Source organism: Bos taurus, chromosome 27 (assembly GCF_002263795.3).
Source record: "Bos taurus isolate L1 Dominette 01449 registration number 42190680 breed Hereford chromosome 27, ARS-UCD2.0, whole genome shotgun sequence".
Lineage (NCBI taxonomy): Eukaryota > Metazoa > Chordata > Mammalia > Artiodactyla > Bovidae > Bos > Bos taurus.
The window spans coordinates 33,179,327-33,199,196 of NC_037354.1; the positions used below are offsets into that span (position 1 = coordinate 33,179,327).

Genomic DNA, 19,870 nt, shown 5'->3' on the forward strand with positions numbered 1-19,870 from the left:
CCCCACGAGGCTGTTCACTTTGTCTGCACTCCCTGTGAGAACAATCTTCAGGGAATTCAAAGAAGCTAAAAATGGACTTGCCGAAATCCTTGTGCTGTTACACTCATAGTTACAGTTTATTATAGTGAAAGGATACAGGCTGAAATTAGCAAAGGAAAAGGGTAGAAAGGATGGAATCTGGGAGATACCAGGCAGAAGCTTCCAGTTTCCTGTCCAGCTGTCCTGTTCCCGTTGCACAGACAGTGCTCAATTCTCCCAGCACCAACATGTGACAGTATGTGTGAGGTGTTGCCAGTGAGGCACACCAAGATTTTAGTATCCCAAGTTTTTATGGGGGGCTCAATCACGTGGGCATGCAGGGTCTGTATAACTGAACTCCTTAGTCTCCAGCCCCAGACACCCAACTGGCACAGAATGACCCAAGGGCTTCATCACACAAAGCTACTCTTGTCAGGCAGGAAACTCTAAGAGCTCAGACTTCATTTCTCAGCCACTGGTCAAGGGCCATTTCTGAAGTCCCTTAGAATATATGAAGTTTGGGCACTTAAGTCCTGCTGGGTTAACCTTTCCCTGAGACTTACTTGTTTACATGCCACCTTTTACGATTAGCTCCATTTTTACCGAGTGAGTTGTTTTTCCCCAGCTGGGGTGGAGGGTGTCATACCTGCTGGAGGTTTGCAGAGTTCTATGTATTAACAGACTCCCAATAGTCACATTAGTGGCCATAGTCCATAGGGTGGCAAAGAGTCGGACACGACAGAAGCGACTTCGCATGCCTACATGCAAGGCTGATTCTCCAACTAGATTGTAAACTTCCAGAGGAAATGAACTGGACTGTCTGCTTTTTACATAGCTTGTGATGCCTGTATGCTATGGTCTGCGTATTTGTATCCCCTCAAAATGTATATGCTGGGACTTCTCTGGTGGGCCAGTGGTTAAGAGTCTGCAGGCCAATGCACGGGACAAAGGTTTGATTCCTGGTCCAGGAAGATTCCACATGCCTCAGAGCAATTAAGCCCATATGCCACAGCTACTGAGATGTGCTCTAGAGTCCGTGCTCCACAAGAGAAGCCATTGCAATGAGAAGCCTGGGGACCACAACTAGAGACCAGCCCCTGCTCACTGCAACTAGAGAAAGCCCATGTGCAGCCAAAATAAACAAATAAATAAAAAGCATAAATAAAAATGTTGGAACCTAATCTCAGACGTGATGGCATTGGGATGTCATTAGGTCATGAAGGTGGGGCCCTCGTGAACAGGGTTAGTGCCCTCATAAAAGAGGCCCCTGGGATCCCTCACTCCTCCCACCATGTGAGGCTGCAGCCAGAGCTGCTTATGAACCAGGAGATAGGCTTTCAGTAGGCACCAAATCTGTTGGTATAACTTGATCCCGGATTTCTCAGCTTCCAGAAATCTAAGAATCTTAATGAATTTCTGTTGTTAATAAGACACCCAGTCTATGATATTTTGTTACAGCAGCCCAAATGGACTAAGACACCAGATCAGGCCTCAGTATGGTATGTGAAAGTCACTCAGTCATGTCCAACTCTTTGCAACCCCATGGACTATACATGTCCTTGGAATTCTCCAGACCAGAGTACTGGAGTGGGTATTTCCCTTCTCCAGAGGAGCTTCCCAATCCAGGGATTGAACCCAGGTCTCCAGCATTGCAGATTCTTTACCAACTGAGCTACAAGGAAAGCCCAATATATGGTATGCCAGGTGCTCAACAAGGAGATACCAGGCAGAAGCTTCCAGTTTCCTGTCCAGCTGTCGTGTTCCAATTGCACAGACAGTGCTCAATTCTCAATGCTCAATATGAGATAGTCAATGAATGCAAACATTCCCTTCTTCTCTGGGTCTTTTTTACCCCTCTTTGCTGAGGCCAGGCCAATGCTTTATAGATAGATGGGGAGAGAGAGAGTGCTCTGCAGAGAAATGAACTATAGCAATGAATAATCAGCACAAGACTTTTGTAAAGACTAAAGCTTTATTCCAATCAGGGGTCATTTACTTTCAGAAGCTATCTCTCTGAGTCCTTTGTGAAGCAGACAGCCTCATTGATGCTCGAAGTGATGTAATCTATGTTGTAGGAATTGATACAGGTGAAGTTGATCCGACCATTCTTAGGGATATAGATATGCTTTTCACTGATCAGGTATTCCACCTGTTGGGCTGGTGACGACCATAGGGTCTCAGATCCTAGGGTGGTCCCATCCCGCTCCCCTCTAGCCCAGGGTGAATTATGGACAGTAGGAAGTGTCAGTATTTCTGGGGAGCCACAAGGGTCCCAAAGCAGCTCCACTTTCCTCAGGAAAGAATCAAAGTCTGAGGTGAAGCTAGGGACGGGTTACCTGGTCCATGAAGTTTATGCTCAAATACAAGCCCAAATCCAAGGTCAGAAACGAGAGAGCTGTCCCTTCCTAGGTACTTACAGTTGAGTCCAAGATAGCTGTGGGACCCTTTCTGCTCAGTGATGTGATCCCAGGAGCCAGGGGTTCCCAGAAGCCGGAGCTTCTCCTTCACCTTTTCCTTGGTCATCATGACGTTCTCTACAACCCCTTCCAGACTCTGTCTCCTGCCAAGGGAAGGACAGCAAGAAATGGAGAGCATAAGGTCTCCCCAGGCTCTCGACCTCTTCATTGCCTTTCCCCTCTTCTCCCTTCAAGAGTAAGCACCCATCTGGGATGGTTATAAACAGGAGGGGGTTTCAGCCCATATTAATGTAAGCAAGGGAAGCAGACTCTCCGGCCAACTTTGCCAGAGAAGCAGGTCCTTGGTGCTTCCTCATCTCCTCTTGCCACCTGAGAGCATTCAAACAATTCAATAATAAGCTGACCTGTGCCCCCAAAGAGCATCCCGTTACCCACTCCCCCAACCTTCAGCATTGCCACTGGGGCTCCGCAGTGAAAGAGGCAACGTGGGCAGGAAGGGAAGTAGCCGGGGCATCCTGTGAGTCAGCGGGTCTGCGGGAATGCGGAGCCTCTGCCCACCCGTCCTGCTCCTCTCCCTGCCTTACCATTCTCCCTGCATAGCAGGGTTACAGAGGACAGAGGTGATGATGCGAGCGCCCGTGGTGGGAGGGTTTAGCCACAGGGCCCGCGCAAAGTTCATCAGCTGGGAGAGGACGCGCAGCAGGAGCTGGTTGTCGAGGGTCACCACCACGAGAGTGCCCACTCCTTCATCTGCAGCGATGGGACAGACGGCCTGTTTCAGCACCCCCACCGCTCCTGGGCGGTGCCCTCAGTCTCTGCCTCCAGCCTTGCAGAGGGATGGGACAGACGGCCTGTTTCAGCACCCCCACCGCTCCTGGGCGGTGCCCTCAGTCTCTGCCTCCAGCCTTGCAGAGGGATGGGACAGACGGCCTGTTTCAGCACCCCCACCGCTCCTGGGCGGTGCCCTCAGTCTCTGCCTCCAGCCTTGCAGAGGGGAGGGCTGGACGACAGGGCCCTCTGCCCAGCCACACCAAGAAGGCCCCATCCAGGCCCCGAGAAGTAGGTGCAGGCTCTTCTTGCCAAGAAAAGTAGCTGCAAGTAAGAGTCTTAAAGGTGGAAGGCAGCCCCTCCCTGTGGTCCAGTGGTTAAGAATCCGCCTGCCAATGCAGGGGACACGGGTTCAATTCCTGGTCCAGGAAGATTCCACATGCCACGGAGCAACTAAGCCCCTGCACCACAACTACTGAGCTTGGACTCTAAAGCCCGGGAACCACGACTCCTGAGCCCCTGTGCCCTAGAGTCAATGCTCTGCAACAAGGGAAACCACCGCAGTGAGAAGCCCGTGTACTGCAACTAGAGAAAGCCCAAGCACAGCAACAGAGACCCAGCACAGCCAAAAATAAACAGATTGCAAAAAGTCTTTTTTTTTTAAGGTGAAAGGGACTTGAAACATCGCTAAGTCCCAGCCCCTCATCTTCCAGTTGAAGAAACAGAAGCCTAAGGGGTATGAGATGATTTACCCAGAGTCAGCTTTAGCAGCTGAGCTGAGACCGTACCACAGACCCTGATGTGTAGCTCAGTACCCTTCCCTCTGCCTCCAAGGTGCCCTGGGGTGCTCCGGGGCTCCGGGCTCTCTCCAGAGGGCAGGAGACGTCAAACGTGTCCTGTGCCCCAGCTGTGGCGCCATCAGGCCCTCCCTGCTCCCCCTGCCCACGACGTACCATAAATGCCAAAATTCTTGGATAGAGACTGGCTGCAGAAAAACTCAAAGCCTTGAGACACAAAGTAGTGTAAGAATCTAGCATCCTCCTCCAGGTCACCAGTGGATAAACCTTGATAGGGAATGTCAAAAAATGGAAATATCTCCTTGCTCTGTCGGATAAAAAGAGAATGAGAAGTGGGAGGGACTCCTGGAGGCATGGGAGGTGCTGAGACAGAGGAGAGCCGGGCGGGAGGTGCACTCACCTTCATCAGGGTCATCAACTGTGTCCACTGACTAGGGGTCAGCTGACAGTTGCCCATACTCCCGATCACAAAGACGCAGCCATGCGGGGCATGCTGCAGGGAAAGACTGTCCTGTCGGTGCCTCCCGGACCACACAGGTCGTGACAGGGGGACGGTGGGAGAAGCCATCCTCCACGTGGGTTCCTACTAAAGGGCTGTGAATCTGAGCCTATAAAGGGTCTTGGATGACCAGAGTCGGGGTAGAGGGGGTGATTAGGAGAAAAGGGAAACTGTAAACCAGGTCTGGGGAGACACTGCTGAGAGCGGGGGCACCTCTACCTTCACCACATCGAGGAGCATGTTAGGGTCCAAGCACAGATGCGCAGAGTCCCAGAAGGTGTGTTCATAAACTGTAAAGCCCATGTCCTGGAAGATGAGTCCATGAGGTTCTGTGGGAACACAGCACCCCCTGCCACCAGCTGGCACGCGAGAAGTGGAGAGATGGGAGGCAGACACACCAGAGAACGGGGTCCGGGGGCAGGGGAGGGGGATGAGTCGCCAAAGGGAGGACAGGAACAGGAAAAGGACAAGAATACCGCAGCCCGGCGACCATTTTTCCCAGGACAGAGTGAGGAGGGAGAGCGGTGAAGACTGCAGGTGGTGGGGTGGGAATCAAGAACGGGGCGGGGCCAGGGGCTGCCACTCACCTTTTTGAGAAGAAACGATGTAAACTATCTGAGAACTCTGACACCAAGATTTGAGGAACTGAGCCCCGAGTTGGAAAGCGCCGCTGTCCCCGACGGTTTGCACACCCCCTGCCTGCCAGCAAAAAAAACGGTGCCAGTGTCTCCCAACACTGGGGAAGGAGGACCTTGCTCTAGGAGGTCAAGGCCACGTGCTCCCACACGTGCACCTCCACTGACTCATCCATCCGGGTTTACTGAGCCCCTACTGGGTGCCAGACACTGTGGTGGGCACTTGGGATACGTAAGGGAATGGAATGAACCCCCTCCACCCCTTGTGGTGCTCACGTTCATACCAGGCATGGGCAGCCTTTGTCTGCAAAGGACCAAACAGTCAATATTTCATGCTGAAATGGCAACCCACACTCCAGTATTCTTGCCTGGAGAATTCCAGGACAAAGGAGCCTGGTGGGGTACAGTCCATGGGGTCCCAAAGAGTTGGACACAACTGAGCTACGATCACTTGATCACTCGCTCACTCAGGTCGTATAACTACTCAACGCTGCCCTTAGCACAGAGTGCCACTCTTGACAAGTAAATGATTGTGACCATGTTCCAATAACATTTTTCTGGACACCAAAATTTGAATTTCATGTCATTTTCATGGGTCCCCAAATATCACCCCTCTTTGATTTTTCAACCATTAAAAATCATAAAACCATTAAAAAAAAAAAAAAAGCGATGGTGATATCAGCACCACTTCAGGTTCGGATCATTCCCTTCTTGAAAGAGCTGGCACCGCAGCAGTGGGGGCTGGTGTGGAGACCCCCGGCTTTGGGTCTTGATCCCGGCTCTGTCCTCCAGTGCAAGGACTTGGGACACTCTGAACTTTGCGGGGCCCCTCTAAACTCTTTTCATGTTTGCGATTGTACAATCCCAGACCCCCAGTCTCTACTCCTCGTGTCTCAGTGAGCGAGAAAAGGGCCCTGCTTCTCACCCTGTTCTCCACAATGACTTGGCTGTTCTTTCCAAAGAGGAGGTTCAGGGAAGCCTGGACGAATGATTTCATGCCCATCACCGGCGTGTACTCATAGTTCAGGGAGGGATCTTGGGCAATCTGCATTCGAGTCTTGCGCACCACGGAGGACACCCAGGGTCTGCCTTTGCTGGTCATGCAGACTGTGACGGGAAGGGCAGAGGTGTCTCTGGAGGCCCACCGCGGTGCCTGCAAGCTTGTGGGCTCTGCAGACAGCCCGCGAATACTGTCCTGGTTCTCCTGGGGCTTTGGGAAGTTGCCTAGGAAAAGACAACTTTCCTTTTCTTCCCTCAACCCCTTTATAAAAAACAATGTGTTGTTAGTGGGTATGTCTAATTTTCATCTTTTTGGAAAAGACAACAGAAACCTATGCCATTTTAAAGGGCAAAGATGATAGACAATGGGAGAGTTATAGGTTGGGCTTCCCTGATGGTTCAGACGGTAGAGAATCTGCCTGCAATGCAGGAGACCCAGGTTCGATCCCTGGGTCGGGAAGATCCCCTGGAGAAAGAAATGGCAACTCACTTCAGTATTCTTGCCTGGAGAATCCCACGGGCAGAGGGGCCTGGTGGGCTATAGTCCATGGGGTTGCAAAGAGTCAGACATGACTGAGTGACTAACACTTTCACTTTGCATGTGGGACTGAACAAAGGTGACACTGACTTTCACCGTGGCAAGGGCTGGCTGCATCCCTGAACAGTTTAGGAGCCATTCCTGGTTCAGGAGCAGAGGAGGGAGAAGGGGAGAATGAAGAGGCTGTAGGAAAGGCAGTGTCCTCATAGGCTCGAGCACAGAGCTGGGGGAAAGGATACATGTGTGCTACATTGATTCAGTCGTGTCCAACTTTTTGAGACCCTATGGACAGTAGCCCGCCAGGCTCCTTTGTCCATGGGATGCTCCAAGCAAGAATACTGGAGTGGGTTGCCATGCCCTTCTCCAGGAGATCTTCCCAACGCAAGCATCGAATGAACCCTGGTCACTTACGTCTCCTGCATTGGCAGGTGGGTTCTTGAGCGCCACCTGGGAAGCCCGGGAGAGGATACAGCCCTTATCAAATGCCAGGAACCCGCAGAGAAGGGCAGAGGGCCCAGACCCACCCACGAGGTTTTCTGCTCCTTTCCCCTCTAGGCAATTCTGTTCACAGCAACAGACCTCTCTGTCTAGGGAGGTTTGTGCTCTCTCTACCCCTCTGTGGCAGTGGGAACACTGCCCTCCTAGAGGCGGTCATGGCACCCTGCGTCTCAAACGACGAGGCTTCTACCTTTATAGGCCAGGAACATCTTGTTAGGGTTGTCATCTTGCTTGTAGGTCTTGAGCAAGCTGCCCTCTAGCTTCTGGGCCATAGGCACATCTGTGAACACAGACAGAGTGGGCATCGCTGAGGGAAAATAGAACCAGGACTGTGCTTCTGCTCCTGCGTTTTTCTCCTGAAGGCTCCTGCCTGCAGCCGGCCTCCAAGTCTGGGCCACCCAGGTCTGCCTCTTTCCAGAATCTTGGCGGCAACCGGTCACCAGAGCAACAGAACCCCATCACTCACTGTGTCCATGGTGGCCCTCCCCAAGGGCTATGGGAGTATTCCAAGACGCTTGGGAAGGACCCTCTGAGAGACTGGGCTGGAGGAAGTCACAGTGAGGACCTAGAATTCCCAGGCGCATCTCCCTAACTCACTGCCTCCTCTAGTCACCTAATCCACCAATACATTTTTTGGGGGGAGGGGGGCTGCACAGCATGTGGGATCTTAGTTTCCTGACCAGGGATCGAACCAGTGACCCTTGAAGTGGAAGCACAGAATCTTAACCACTGAACTGCTCATCTAAAATAACAGATCAGCCCCTTAGAAGACGTGGAAACACAAGCAGCCATGAGCCCGGACAGGACTTCTTCTGCAGACGTGAAACCTCAGACCCAGCAGTAATGTGAGTCTAGGGATACATTTAAAAAGCTTCTACTTTCATTTTACTCAGGAGTCCAGGTGTTTAAAAGAAAAGAAAAACAACACTGCTTTCTTCCACAATTATTTTCAAGAGTCCTATTTCTAGAAAGAGTGTAATTTGCCATTCCTGCTGTTGTCTTAGTCAGTCATGTCCGACTCTTTGCGACCCAATAGACTGTACCACACCAGGCTCCTCTGTCCATGGGATTCTCCAGGGAAGAATACTGGAGTAGGTTGCCATTTTCTCCTCCAGGGATCTTCCCGACCCAAGGATTGAATCTGAGGCTGCATTGCAGGTGGATTCTTTACCACTGAGTCACCAGGGATGCCCATTAAGACAATCCTATTTCTCTGTTATTTACAGTGAAGTCTTCTACATTTACTAACTCTTTCAGTGGTGTCCCAGCAGCAAGTGTAGAAGGCAGAGATCAAGGGCAGAAAGCGTTGGCCTCTGTAGGATGTCCTATATATATTCTTTTCTTTCAAATGACTCTGTGATTGTTACAGATGTAGTTGGTGTCTCACCCAGATACCTTTACCAGCCCTGCTGGTGGATAAGGATTTTCTTTCTCATCTACCTTCCAGATTGTTCTTGGCAACAGGACACCACCTGGCAGGTTACACTCCCACAGGCAGCAGCAGCCAATTACTACCTGATCTTGCGTACAAAAAGCCAGCCGTGGGACTTCCCTGGCCGTCCAGTGGTTAAGATCTCAAGTTTCCACTTCAGAGAGCACAGGTTAGATCCCTGGTGGGGGAATTAAGATTCCCACATGCCTTGGTGTGGCCAAAAAGATTTAAAGATAACAATAATTTAATTTAAAAAGTCATTCCTCTTGACTTGGGGGATGCACGTGGCTCATTTTGCACTTCAGGGCCCATCCCCTAATCAGGCCATGGCTAGACTTGCCCCAGGGCCCCTTGTGTGGCCCCCTCCTCTTTACAATCCTGCTTCCTTCACTTCCTTGTGGGTTCCTCCTACAGAGCACTCCCTCTGCAAACCACATGCCCCAAATCCTTGTCTCAGCCTGTGTTTCCAGGGAACCTGCCTTGAGACAAATGATTGTGCAAGTTATCCCTATTACTGCAGAAACCTTTGGAAGCATTTATTTTTGGCTATGCTGGGTCTTCATTGCTGTGCTTGGGCTTTCTCGTGTGGCGAGCTGGGCTACTCTCGAGTCGTGGTGCGTGAGCTTCTCATTGCGGTGGCTTCTCCTGTTGCAGACCACAGGCTCTAGGGCATGCGGGCTTCATTATTTGCATCACGGGGGCCTAGCAGTTGTGGCTCCAGGGCTCTAGAGCACGGGCTCAGTAATTGTGGCACACGGGCTGAGTGGCCTCTTGGCATGTGGAATCTTCCTGGACCAGGGATTGAACCCGTGTCCCCTGCATTGGCAGACAGATTCTTAACCACTGGACCACCCAGGAAGTCCTGTAGAAACCTTTAAAACTTAAATATATATAGAACACAGATGTCTACAAGCAACCCACAACCACAGTTAACCTTTTGGTGTACCCTTTCTGGTTTCTTCTCTAAGATGTTTATATTTTAAGATGATGGATATCAAAAGCACCATGTCATTTTTCATCATACTTTTTTCATTTCACATCTTGGTTGTGAGGATTTAATATCTGTGCCAATGAGAATTTTTTATGCGACAAGAAACAACAACAACAACAAAACCATCCCAAACTAGCATGAACAGGAGAAGGAATTCATTGCGTCTCTAAGTGGGCAGGCTCAGGTACATCTGACTTCAAGCATCGTTCAGACCACAGTGTAACGACTCGTCAGGGTTCCAGCTTCATTTCCTGTAGTTCCCTTGGCTCTCCTTTTCTGGAGGCTTCCACCTTGTTCTTGGGGTGACTCTGGCCGTGGGAGCAAAAGCGAACGCAGCACTGACGCAAAGGATACACATTTGAACAATTTCCATTGCAGCTCTATTTGCAAATAAGCTAAATGCTGATTACTGAAGGAATGTTTACACTGGAATATCCATATAATAGAATTCTGTGCAGCAGTTAAAGGCAGCCCTACAGATACAAATGTGTAATAATATCCAAGATACATCATTAGGAACAAGGAGGTACACGTGGAGAGCAAAGTAGAGACCACTTCGGGAGAAATAAAAGATCATTTGCATGTATATGCACAGAGAAGCTCTGGAGGGGTGCCAGAAGAAGCAGGTAACTGTGATCACCTCTGGAAAGTGGAACAGGCTGGCCGGTGGACGAGAACAGGAACTAACGCTGACTTGCTTTCCACGGCATCCTACTTCATCCCTTGGAAATGTTAGACCACATGCAGATGACTGTTTATTTAGAAAGTGTTTTCAAACAATAGCTGCGGCACTATCCAGAGGAAGAGAGAGCATCTCTCCTCTTGGCTCCTTGCAAGAACCAGTAAGTTTCCCTCCCAGAACCCCCCACCTCCTTTCTCTCAACTGCACCAAGTCAGTCACTGGCCCATCCCTGACCTTATCATGGCCGAGGATGGGACACTCTGGTGAGTGTAACCCAACCACCTAGAGCTGAGGGGTGTGTTCCTCCCTCCCAAACTGCACAGCTAAGAATGGACAGAACCAGGCGAGCATGCTCAGTCGTGTCCAACCCTTTGCAACCCCATGAACTGTAGCCCACCAGATTCCTCTGTCCACGGGATTCTCCAGGCAAGAATACTAGAATGGATTGCCATTTCTTTTTCCAGGGGATCTTCCTGACTCAGAAATCAAACCCATGCCTAGAAGAGTTCCCTAAAAGAGTTTCCACAAATTGTCAGAAATGAGAGAGGGGAGAAGGGGTGCTGGGAAGGAAGTCAGAGAGTGTTCACAGAATTATCCAAGTCTTAAGAATCACCATCTTGGAAATTCCCTGGCAGTCCAGTGGTTAGGGCTCCAAGCTTTAGGGCCTGGGTTCAATCACTGATCAGGGAACTAAGATCCCATAAGCCATGAGGCATGGCAAAAAAAAAAAAAAGAGCCACTCTCTTTTAATTTTTTTTTTTAATTATTTATTTATTTGGCCACATCAAGTTTTGGTTGCAGCACACAGGATCTTTAGTTGCTACATGTGGGATCTAGTTCCCTGACCAGGGATGGAACCTGGGCCCCCAGCAGTGGGAGCATAGGGTCTTAGCCAGCTGGACTACACAGAAGTCCCAAGAAGAAATACCATTTTTAATGTTTTTTTTTTTAAAGACTATTTATTTATTTTTTGGCTGCATTGAGTCTTAATTGCAGCATGTGGGATCCTGGGGACTGAACCCTAGACTCCTGGGTTGGGAGCTTGGAGTCTTAACCACTGGACCACAAGGGAAATCCCAAGAAGAGCTGTCATCTTTAACGGCTATTTTTATGTTCGTTGGCCTTGTGCTTCCAAATCTGTCCAACATCCGTATCCCAGCAGAGGCGGTGGGGAAGTCTCCTCTCTGGACTCTCACAGGCTACAGAGAGTGACAGCCAGCAGGGAGTAACGGAGGTGGTGGTTGGCTTGTGCCTTGAGGCTCTACCCTGAAGGTGATCAGCCAATAACTGGGGACAGAGTGCTCGTGGCCCAAGTTCCATCCCTCACCAGCCCAGGTACAGATGTGGTTATATAAACTAGAATATCCTGTCTTTTCCACAGACCACAGGACCACAGGCCTGTCTTAGTCTTTACCAGCTGTTTCTGGCCATTCCTGGGGTGTTCTCAAGTGACTCGGGGCTCACCCTCACATTCATCCAGTCTTACCCCCTCATTGACACTTGTTTCTTAGCCTGCCATTGGCTCCAGCACTTCCACATTGCACAGGGACTGGCAACCACGCTGACAATCACGCGGTATCAGTGTGGACGCCAAGGGTTCATTCTTCTGAAGCCTCTCAAGCCACAACACCCACCTACCAAAGCAGCCAGCACACACCTGTCACCCTCAGCGTCCACTGAAAATCCTTCATTCCGTTTTTACCTGCCTCCCCTTTTTGGCCACAGAACCGAGACCCTAACTAGAGCTTCGTGGTGTTTGAACGGAGGAGGGTCTTTGGTCCTAGGCAGCCTGGTTTTCCATCTTACTTCTTCCCCTTAGTACCTACAGGGCCTTTGGTAAGTAATTTAAAATCTCTCCATCTCAGTATATGCATTTTTTTTTTTTTTAATTTGGCTCCACTGAATCTTAGTTGCAGAACGTGGGATCTTCGATCTTTGTTGGGGCATGCCAGATCTTTTCATTGTGGCACATGGGATCCAGTTCCCCGACCAGGGATCAAATCTAGGCCCCTTGCACTGGAAGTCTCAGCCACTGGACCACTAGGGAAGTCCCAGTATATTTATTTTTAAATCAGGAAAACAAACATTATAGAATTGCGTGACAGTTATTATGGAAAGGGATTTGTCCCCTGGGCCATCACAAGGAGAGAAGAACTATAAACATAAGACCTAAATGCAAGAATTTCTGATTATAGAGTTTATACTATAGAATTCTTGGGAGGTCTCTTGAAATAAAATGGACATTTGAACAAACTAGGGCTTTGACATTTCCCCCCAGAAAATTGCAGATTCCGGTAACCACACTCACAGAAGCTAGCTGCTAAAGCAGAACAGTCCCCTTTACCAACCCACTCCCTAAGCAATCTTTACTTAGCCACTCTCAGGCTCAGCCAGGGAGACCAAAGGATAAAGGAAATTCCTGATAGGAGGCTGGGGGAAAAGGACGCCCTCATTAACTGACCTCAAACACTCACTCTAGTGCCAGGACACTTTATGTCCATGTCCACACAGTTGTGGGGTGTGCTGCTCTGGGACCAGGGACTGCTGTATGTCACTTCCCTTTCCTGCTTTTCTAAATGGGGGCCTTATAGCAGTTTTCCTCCAGGCACGGAACACTGGGTGTACTGAGGAGTGGGTAAATTCATTTTGGGTATGTAAGCTACAGCGGCATATGTAGCTACTTTCAGATGAAGAAAAGGCACCTCACCCGGAGATCCTAAACTCCACATTGGATGTTGGATGTGACCTGAGTTGTTCCCTTTAGGGAGAAGACCATGAGTTTCTTTGATGTAGGAAAACTGCATCATGTGAGGTGAGACCATTCCTGGAATTACATGTTGGAGGAAAAGAACACTGGCTGATGAGCTGCCAAAAGGAAGGTAGTGGTTTTTCACAAAGTTCGCCCAGAAACCCTCTTCCTACTCCTTCCAGTAAGGAACCCCACTCAGCTCCCTAGCCTTGGTTCCCAAATCCTGGGGGCTGCTCTGAGAAGAGGCATGTGACTGAGCCTGGCCTATTGGAGTCCCGTTAGAACTGGCAGAGAAGAGCCTTTTGTTACCCCTCTAGTCACGGAGTTCTCAGAAAATGACCTCAAAGTTTGAACCTACTGGCCCCTGACATGTAGGAAACCCCGACAAATGCTGCCAATCGAATGAAAAGAGAAGCATGTTATTGGCCTCCAGCCTTTCCTTCCTCTCAGTATCAATCTGGATTTCCGGTTGCAAGCGACAGAAACTGACTCTTGACCGAAGCATAAAAGGCGGGTTTATTGAAAGGATATCTGGTAACTCACATGCTGGATGGGGAAGCTGGAGATCTGGGGCCAAACAGACGAACAACAGACAGTGCTCTGACTAATTCCACCCTCACGTCCCTCTGTTGGCCCCGGGGCCCCTGCAGGTCCCAGGACCAGGTCTTGGCCGCCGCCATCCTTCCATCCTAACTTCACAGAGTTCCGGAAGCACAGACCCAGGAGCCTGTTCTGATTGGCTGAGCCCACTCACGTGACCCACTGGCCCCACCCTATTTTCCAGCCAAGGGGTTCAGTTCAGTTCAGTTGCTGAGTCGTGTCAGAGTCTGCCACCCCGTGGACTGCAGCACGCCAGGCTTCCCTGTCCATCACCAACTCCCAGAGCTTGCTCAAACTCATGTCCATCGAGTTGATGATGCCATCCAACCATCTCATGCTCTCTGAGAGAAGCGAAAGTCTGTTGGTTTCAGCTTCATTCCTGAGAGGTGGGCTCTGCCTCCTGCCAGACTGTGAAAGTGGAAACTTCTCTAAACCTTAGAACTGAAGTGAAGTGAACTCGCTCAGTCGTGTGTGACTGTCTGCGACCTCATGGACTGTACAGACCATAGAATTCTCCAGGCCAGATTACTGGAGTGGGTAGCCTTTCCCTTCTCCAGGGGATCTTCCCAACCCAGGGATGGAACCCAAGTCTCCTGCATTGCAGGCTGATTCTTTACCAGCTGAGCCACAAGAGCAGCCCCAAGAAGAGACAACGGTGGCCAAAAAAGACAGAGTGTCACAATTATATCACACTTTCTCTTTTCTCTTTAAATATCCCACCTTCCCCCCTGGTAGTCTCAACTACCGCTCTTACTTCTGTTCACAAGGACAATAAAAGTAATTGCAAGAGGCTCTCACATGTTCCCATCATAGCTACCAATCTCCTTCCATGGGTACCCACCCACAACTTAGCACCGTGCTTGAGCTCACCTCCCCTGAGCCCCTGTTGCCTCCAAGCCTTCCCTTCCTGCCCTGGGTCCCGGGCTCCATGGCCCGTGCTGTTGGGCTTTCTCTGCCCTTTCCTCCATCTCCCCTCTCTATTAGAACATCCTCTGGAGCATACAAACAGGCGCGAAACTTGAATCTTGAACACAAATACTCCCATGACCTCACATCCCCTCTCCAGCTCTTACCCCATGTGTCCTGTAGGGTTCAGCCAAGGAAACAGGACTTCTGGGATTGATATGGGTGTTACAGGAACTAGAGCTTGCAGGAGTGGAAGAGAATCTGGGGGAGTGAAGGTCCAGAGGGAGCTGGAGAATGAGAAGAATTATGCATCAGGCTGCCTGAAGCCCCTGTATGTGAACATCTTAGAATGTACAGGGAAATTCGAGAAACCAGACACATCCAGCTGTGTGGGGGGCTAGAAGAGAGGGTGCATGGAGGGGTCTATGAGAAGATGCTTAACCCCGTGTGGGGCGGCAGCCAAGTGTCTTGTCGTGGGGTTGAGTGCTGCGTCACTCAGCAGGGCATCGGTCTGTGAGCAGAGCTAGACATGAGCGGAGGAGAGTCTGAAGACAAGTCGGATCCCACCCGGCGCCTCTGCTTCCATATCTCACCCTGAAATCCTTCAGGTATTAGTGAATGCTGCTTCATTTCCAGCTCTCAGATCTGAGGCAGGTTCCTCTTTTGGCCAACGCTCACCCGGAATCTAACAAGGATTCTGGGAAACAGGGGTCCCGGATTTAACCAAGGTGACAACAGGGTCATCGACCACACCATGTTCTCTGATCTTCAGTGCCACAGCTGTTGAAGCAGCATGTGTAGTCTGTCTCCTCTTCACTTTCCAAGGTCTGCTGAACCCACTCTGATCAGCACTTCATCACCTCCGTCAAAGCTGACTTTGGGGGCTTCTCTGGTGGCTCAGTGGTAAAGAATCCGCCTGCCAATGCAGAGGACACAGGTTCCATCCCTGATCTGGGAAGATCCCACCTGCCTCGGAGCAACTAAGCCCGTATGCTATAACTGCTGAGCCTGTGCTCTAGAGCCCAGGAACCGCAACTACTGAAGCCCTTCCGCCCTACAGCCCTTGCTCCACAAGAGAAGCCACCAAAAAGAGAAGCAATATGGATGAGCCAGACTCATCACAGCCAGAGGAAAGCCCGCCCAGCACCCAAGACCCAGCACAGCAGAAAATCAATCAATCAATCAAAATTATTTTTAAAAAGCCGCTCTTGTCAAGGTCACAAATGACAGATCTCTGTACTGTCTAATCTAAGAGCACGTTCTCAGCACATGCACAGAGAAGGCCCTCCATGTGGGGGAAGGACCAAAGGAGAGAGAGATGCCAGTTGGAATCCGTCTTGACTGAGAGATGCTCACCCACACCAGGACCAAATCTGGAGACGATTGGCCAGAGACAACCCAGAAAATTGCCCCCATACAAGCAACCTAAGCCACTCCTGTGGCAGGTAACTCACTCTGAGTCTGCCCGTATGTTCTTCCACACGTACGCTGCCTCTAATAAATGCTTTTATCTTTTTCACAGTTTTGGTCTCTTTTCTGAACTCTTTCTTCAAAGAAGACAAGAATCGACATTTTTTTTTTCTTCCAGCCTTTCACTGCCAAAATCCATCTATCAAACTTACTGTTGGGCTGCACCCGAAGGCCTGAAAACCCTGTACTTGCCCAGCCTCAAAACCAAAGAAAGAGCCCAGAGTTGGCAAAAGAGACATCAGCAGCGTAACGGATGAGGGACCTTACATGGCTGAAGTGAGGTCCTGGAGCGACACCCCACGGTGTGGGGCAGACAGCGGGTAAGACAAGGTAGCAGTCTTTGCTCCCGGGGTAATAGAGAGATTGCAGTTCCAGGGGGAGCTGACATCAGGTTGGCTTATCAGTTATTGCAGAAACCAGCAGAAGAGCGTGCCCCGCCCCCCACTGGCCCCTTTGATGCACTATCATAGCTGAAATAGTTCTGATCTAGAGATTAGAACTATCGCTATCTGGGGCTGAGGCAGACACATAGGCATTTACTGATGAGGCTCCATGATTAAGAGGGAAGGTCAGTCAAGGGTGAAGTCTACAGGTGAAGCAGGTACTGGTCAAGGAGGGGAAGTACAGAGAGCAGGAGAACAGCCATCTTGGGTGGCCTGACAATACACCTATACATCCAACTCGGCTTCTTTCCTAAACTTTAGACTCGGGAATCCAAATACCTACTTAATATTCCAATAAATCTTGAACAGACTTTTCAAACGTACGGTGTTCAAAAGCTAACTGGTAGTTTCACATCCTCCATTATTTCCCCCCGTTTTAGTAAGTGGCAAGTCCCTTCTCCCAGGTTCTCAGGCCAAAACATCCATCCCAGACTTCTCTCTTTTTCTCTTTCACTCTGCACCCAAGTCATCTGCAAACCCTGCAAGTTTTACTTTGTAACATATTTAGAGCCTGTTCACTTTAAGTTTATTATTTAATTTATTGCCGGGAGGGATGGATGTGTGCATGAGCAGAGGATACAGTCTGTGTGAAGGTACAGTGACAAAGTTGAGTTCTTTAGTCAATTTAAGTGTGGTTGTGGGACTTCCATGGCAGTCAGTGGTTCTGACTCTACACTTCCACTGCCAAGAGCCTGGTTCAATCTCTGATTGGGGAACTAAGATCCCAGAAGCTGCACCCCCCAAAAAAAATTTTTTTTAAGTTCAAAAAAAATTAAATCTGTTTGGAATAAAAGTGTATAGGAGAGGGGAGTGGTACGAAATCAGATTGGGAAGGTAGGCACTTGTCCATCTGATGCTAAGCCCTTGCATTAAGGGGTCTGAATTCTGCCCCAAGCACTTGAAGATCATTGAATGATTTTAAGAAAGGGAATGACACTGTCAGATTTATGTTTTAGAAAAGTCTCTCTGAGGGCTGTGGAGGATGAACTGGAGAGGAGCCAGAACTAGGCAAGAAGGCCACGTGAAGACTATTTTAGTTAATTCAGTTAAGAAGTGATGAAGGCCTGAGATATGGCTGTGGGTACCGGGTAAACTTGCCAGATGTCCTCCATAAAAATACCAGGCACCACACCAACCCTGGAGGGAGATGTCAGTTCTGCAAAATATCTGCTTAATGTAAACAATATCTTATGTATCAGTGCTAATGTCTGCTTACTTGTGTCCAAGTTTTCTACCTTCTTTTATTATTAAGAAACAGATCTTTTTCATTACAACGACTTGCAAGAAATGGTAAAGGAACGCAAAGGCAAAGATTTTTAAAAACATTTCACTCTCTGAGGTCAGATGGGCAATGCCAGAGCAGGTGAAACCAACTAGCCAGCAAGCCTACTGAAGGGATGGGCATGAGGGTGGGTTGGGAAGGAAGAACTAGTTTGCTCTTAAGAAGAGTTCTTCCCTCCAGGTGTTTGTTGCAGTGAAAAGGAAAAAGGAGGACTGAGTTTTTCTCTTTCCCTTTCCTGAGGACAAAGAGTATAAACAGGACAGTGAGCAGGCCTGAACATTCCTAGTTTTTTTTTTTCCTTTAACTGATCCTAACTGTGAATGTCTGTGACTAAGTTTGCATTTCTGCCCCCTAACTCTGCAGGAGCTACACTTCACACCTATTTTCCTTTGACTCTGTGCTAAATACATCCCCTATCTGATGTTTACCCCAACAACACCCTTCCCCTTGGAGTTACACGCAGAGCCACCCAACTGCCAGACTCAATTACTGGGTTACTGACGCCAGTTTATGACTGTCTTTGAAACAATGCAAGAGGAAGGAATCAAGATCCTATCGGCTTCGGTCCTCATCACTGACTCCTGACAGCCAGCCCTTGCCTTATAAAAGCCCCTAGAGCTCCTTCTCAAGGAGGTGGGGACATAGTTCTTGAGGCTTGACCGCACTGTGTTGCCCTCTCCACCCGCTGAGGATAAAAGCCACCTTTCTATTTCCTCCAGTCTCTGTCTCTGTATTTTTCTTTTGGCTTCGGTGGGCAGAGTAGGCCAAGGTTTTGGCCAGCAACATCTTGACAACTGCAGTGATGTTTGCCATCAGCCCCGTATGTTTCTGTTTCCCCCAAGATGGTCAGAATGTCTCCATTGGGAAAGCAGTTGCCTGTGGTTCTGGGACAGCATTCCAACGTCAATTAGATTCAGACCTGGGCCCAAGGGGAGCCCTCAGGGGAAGGGCTCGAGCACGTGATCCACTGACCGGGAGAGAAAACAGAGACACCGCAGGTGGCACCCAGCTGATGCAAAGCTCTCCCATTCCCAGCAATCTCTTCTCTGGGAAGAAGTGGCCCATCCGCTCTCCCTCCTGGGAATACCAACAGCATAAGCTGGAAGACTGCATCTAGTTTCTTCCTGAAGAGGCTTTGAGAGCTATGTTCCCTGCGTTACAAAGTGTGTCTCCTCCCTAGTGAAGTCACTTAGTCGTGTCCAACTCTTTGCGACCCCATGGACTGTAGCCCACCTGGCTCCTCTGTCCATGGGATTTTCCAGGCAAGAATACTGGAGTGGGTTGCCATTTCCTTCTCCAGGTCTTCCACATTGTAGGCAGATGCTTTACCATCTGAACCACCAGGGAAGCCTAGTCACTGTTCGGCTCCTCCCTAGCAACTCAGAAATGAAAACTGTAGTGAAATGGGTTCTTTAGTTCCTAATTTTCTTAAAAGATGGGGGAGGAGTCACAGAATGACTGGTCATTCTCTTAGGCGTGAAGGATGGAGGCTGGGATGCTCTTCCTGGACCAAGCAGACAAGAGGCTCCCAGAGTCCTTTGGAGAAGAGCAGACCACAGCAGATCTTAGGACCTTCCAGAGCTCAGAGTCCCATTGTATTCTGGTCTCTGATAGGAAATCTTTAAATACAGGACCAGAACTGGATTCGTTTTTTGTTGTGTAACAAATTACCACAAAGCAGCTCAGAGCAACACACTTCTTTTTCTTTTTTCTTTCTTTTTTTTTGAGGGGAGCCACAACTTACCACATGCAGGATCTTAGTTCCCCCCGACTATGGATCAAAACCGTGCCCCTTGCAGTGGAAGCATGAAGTCTTAACAACTGGACTGCTACGGAAGTCCCAGCACACATTTATTATCTCAGTTTCCATGGGTCAGGGATCTGGGTCTCCTGCTCAGGGTCTCAGCAGGCTACAGTGATGGTGTTGGCCAGGGATGCAGTCTTATCTAAGACACAGGGTCCTCTTCCAGGCTCACAGGGAACCCATTTCCTTGTAGCTGTAGAACTCATGGTGGTGGGCTTCCTCGAGGCCAGCAGGAGTGTCTCTCTTCTATCTTTGACCTTATCTTAAAGGGCTCACCTGATTAAGTCGGGCCCACCCAAGATCATCTCCCTTTCTGCGAAGTCAAATGATTAGGGACCTTAA

At 49.6% G+C, this 19,870-nt stretch overlaps 1 protein-coding gene across 2 annotated transcripts; it reads right to left on the reverse strand.

Annotated features, from left to right (window-relative positions):
- Positions 1–1,971: 1,971 nt before the first annotated feature.
- GOT1L1 (glutamic-oxaloacetic transaminase 1 like 1) lies at positions 1,972–16,120 on the reverse strand. Of its 2 annotated transcripts, XM_059882178.1 has the most exons (10): positions 13,567–16,120; positions 7,360–7,449; positions 6,060–6,241; positions 5,087–5,198; positions 4,719–4,828; positions 4,401–4,493; positions 4,157–4,307; positions 3,020–3,185; positions 2,436–2,578; positions 1,972–2,175 (listed from the first exon to the last, which is right to left on the reverse strand). In XM_059882178.1, exons 2-10 carry the CDS (start codon positions 7,439–7,441, stop codon positions 2,024–2,026), a joined length of 1,191 nt encoding a protein of 396 aa, XP_059738161.1. In that variant the 5' UTR covers positions 7,442–7,449; positions 13,567–16,120; the 3' UTR covers positions 1,972–2,023.
- Between the last annotated feature and the right edge of the window lie 3,750 nt (positions 16,121–19,870).

Bases quoted from the DNA above. Each gene is read 5' to 3' on its own strand.
- GOT1L1 (XM_059882178.1), bottom strand. From the start codon at position 7,441: ATGGCCCAGAAGCTAGAGGGCAGCTTGCTCAAGACCTACAAGCAAGAT. The intron at 3,186-4,156 runs GTACGTCGTGGG...CCATCGCTGCAG, and splicing joins CAAGAATTTTGGCATTTATG to ATGAAGGAGTGGGCACTCTC. The intron at 2,176-2,435 runs GTAAGTACCTAG...GGTCGTCACCAG, and splicing joins CAGCTATCTTGGACTCAACT to CCCAACAGGTGGAATACCTG.